The 494-nt window shown below is 46.8% G+C and overlaps 1 protein-coding gene across 1 annotated transcript; it reads right to left on the bottom strand.

Annotated features, from left to right (window-relative positions):
* Positions 1-126: 126 nt before the first annotated feature.
* Positions 127-489, bottom strand: PHALS_00790 (Uncharacterized protein involved in protein-protein interaction, contains polyproline-binding GYF domain; the record flags this gene model as incomplete). Its single annotated transcript, XM_024730522.1, has 2 exons — positions 127-374; positions 447-489. The coding sequence occupies 2 exons, from the start codon at positions 487-489 to the stop codon at positions 127-129; spliced, it is 291 nt and encodes a 96-aa protein (XP_024580791.1).
* Positions 490-494: the final 5 nt, after the last annotated feature.

The raw sequence follows: 494 nt of genomic DNA, 5'->3' as shown, positions 1-494 counted from the left end.
CATTCTCGCATCTCTGTACCCGTTTGCGCTTGTCACCAGATCGAACTCGCATCGATTTTTTAGAGCCAAGGCGCTTCAATGCCTGCAAGAATGTCTCGCTGGGTTGAAGCAGAGTAGCTAGAGTCACTACGGCCTCCTCCTCTGTCTTTGTTTCTTCTTCCTGTTCACCGCAATACTCACGCGGCTTTTGGCGTTCATAGCGGCACTCATCTGCTGCTCCGAGATGTTTTCGAGCCAAGCCTCCTCTTGCAGCTTCTTGCTCTCTATATCCCATACGAAATTGCCGTCATCATCAAAGTGGCCCTCATCTTTCTCCTCATCCATATCAAACCTCGTTATCCCCGCCGAACCATAACGGCAAATCATGCTTACAACTTATTTCTTATTTTTGTGGGCCACAAATAAATTCAGCAAAAATTAAAGCATTTGGAAAACAGCCGACAAACCGACACCATGGTACGTAGTCTCTTGCCTCTTTGACTCACACATGAAAA

Source organism: Plasmopara halstedii (genome assembly GCF_900000015.1).
Source record: "Plasmopara halstedii genome assembly, contig: Scaffold_1211, whole genome shotgun sequence".
NCBI classification, from domain to species: Eukaryota; Oomycota; class Peronosporomycetes; order Peronosporales; family Peronosporaceae; genus Plasmopara; species Plasmopara halstedii.
The sequence above is the reverse complement of the archived record's forward strand: the minus strand, read 5'-3'. Positions and strand labels throughout refer to the sequence as shown.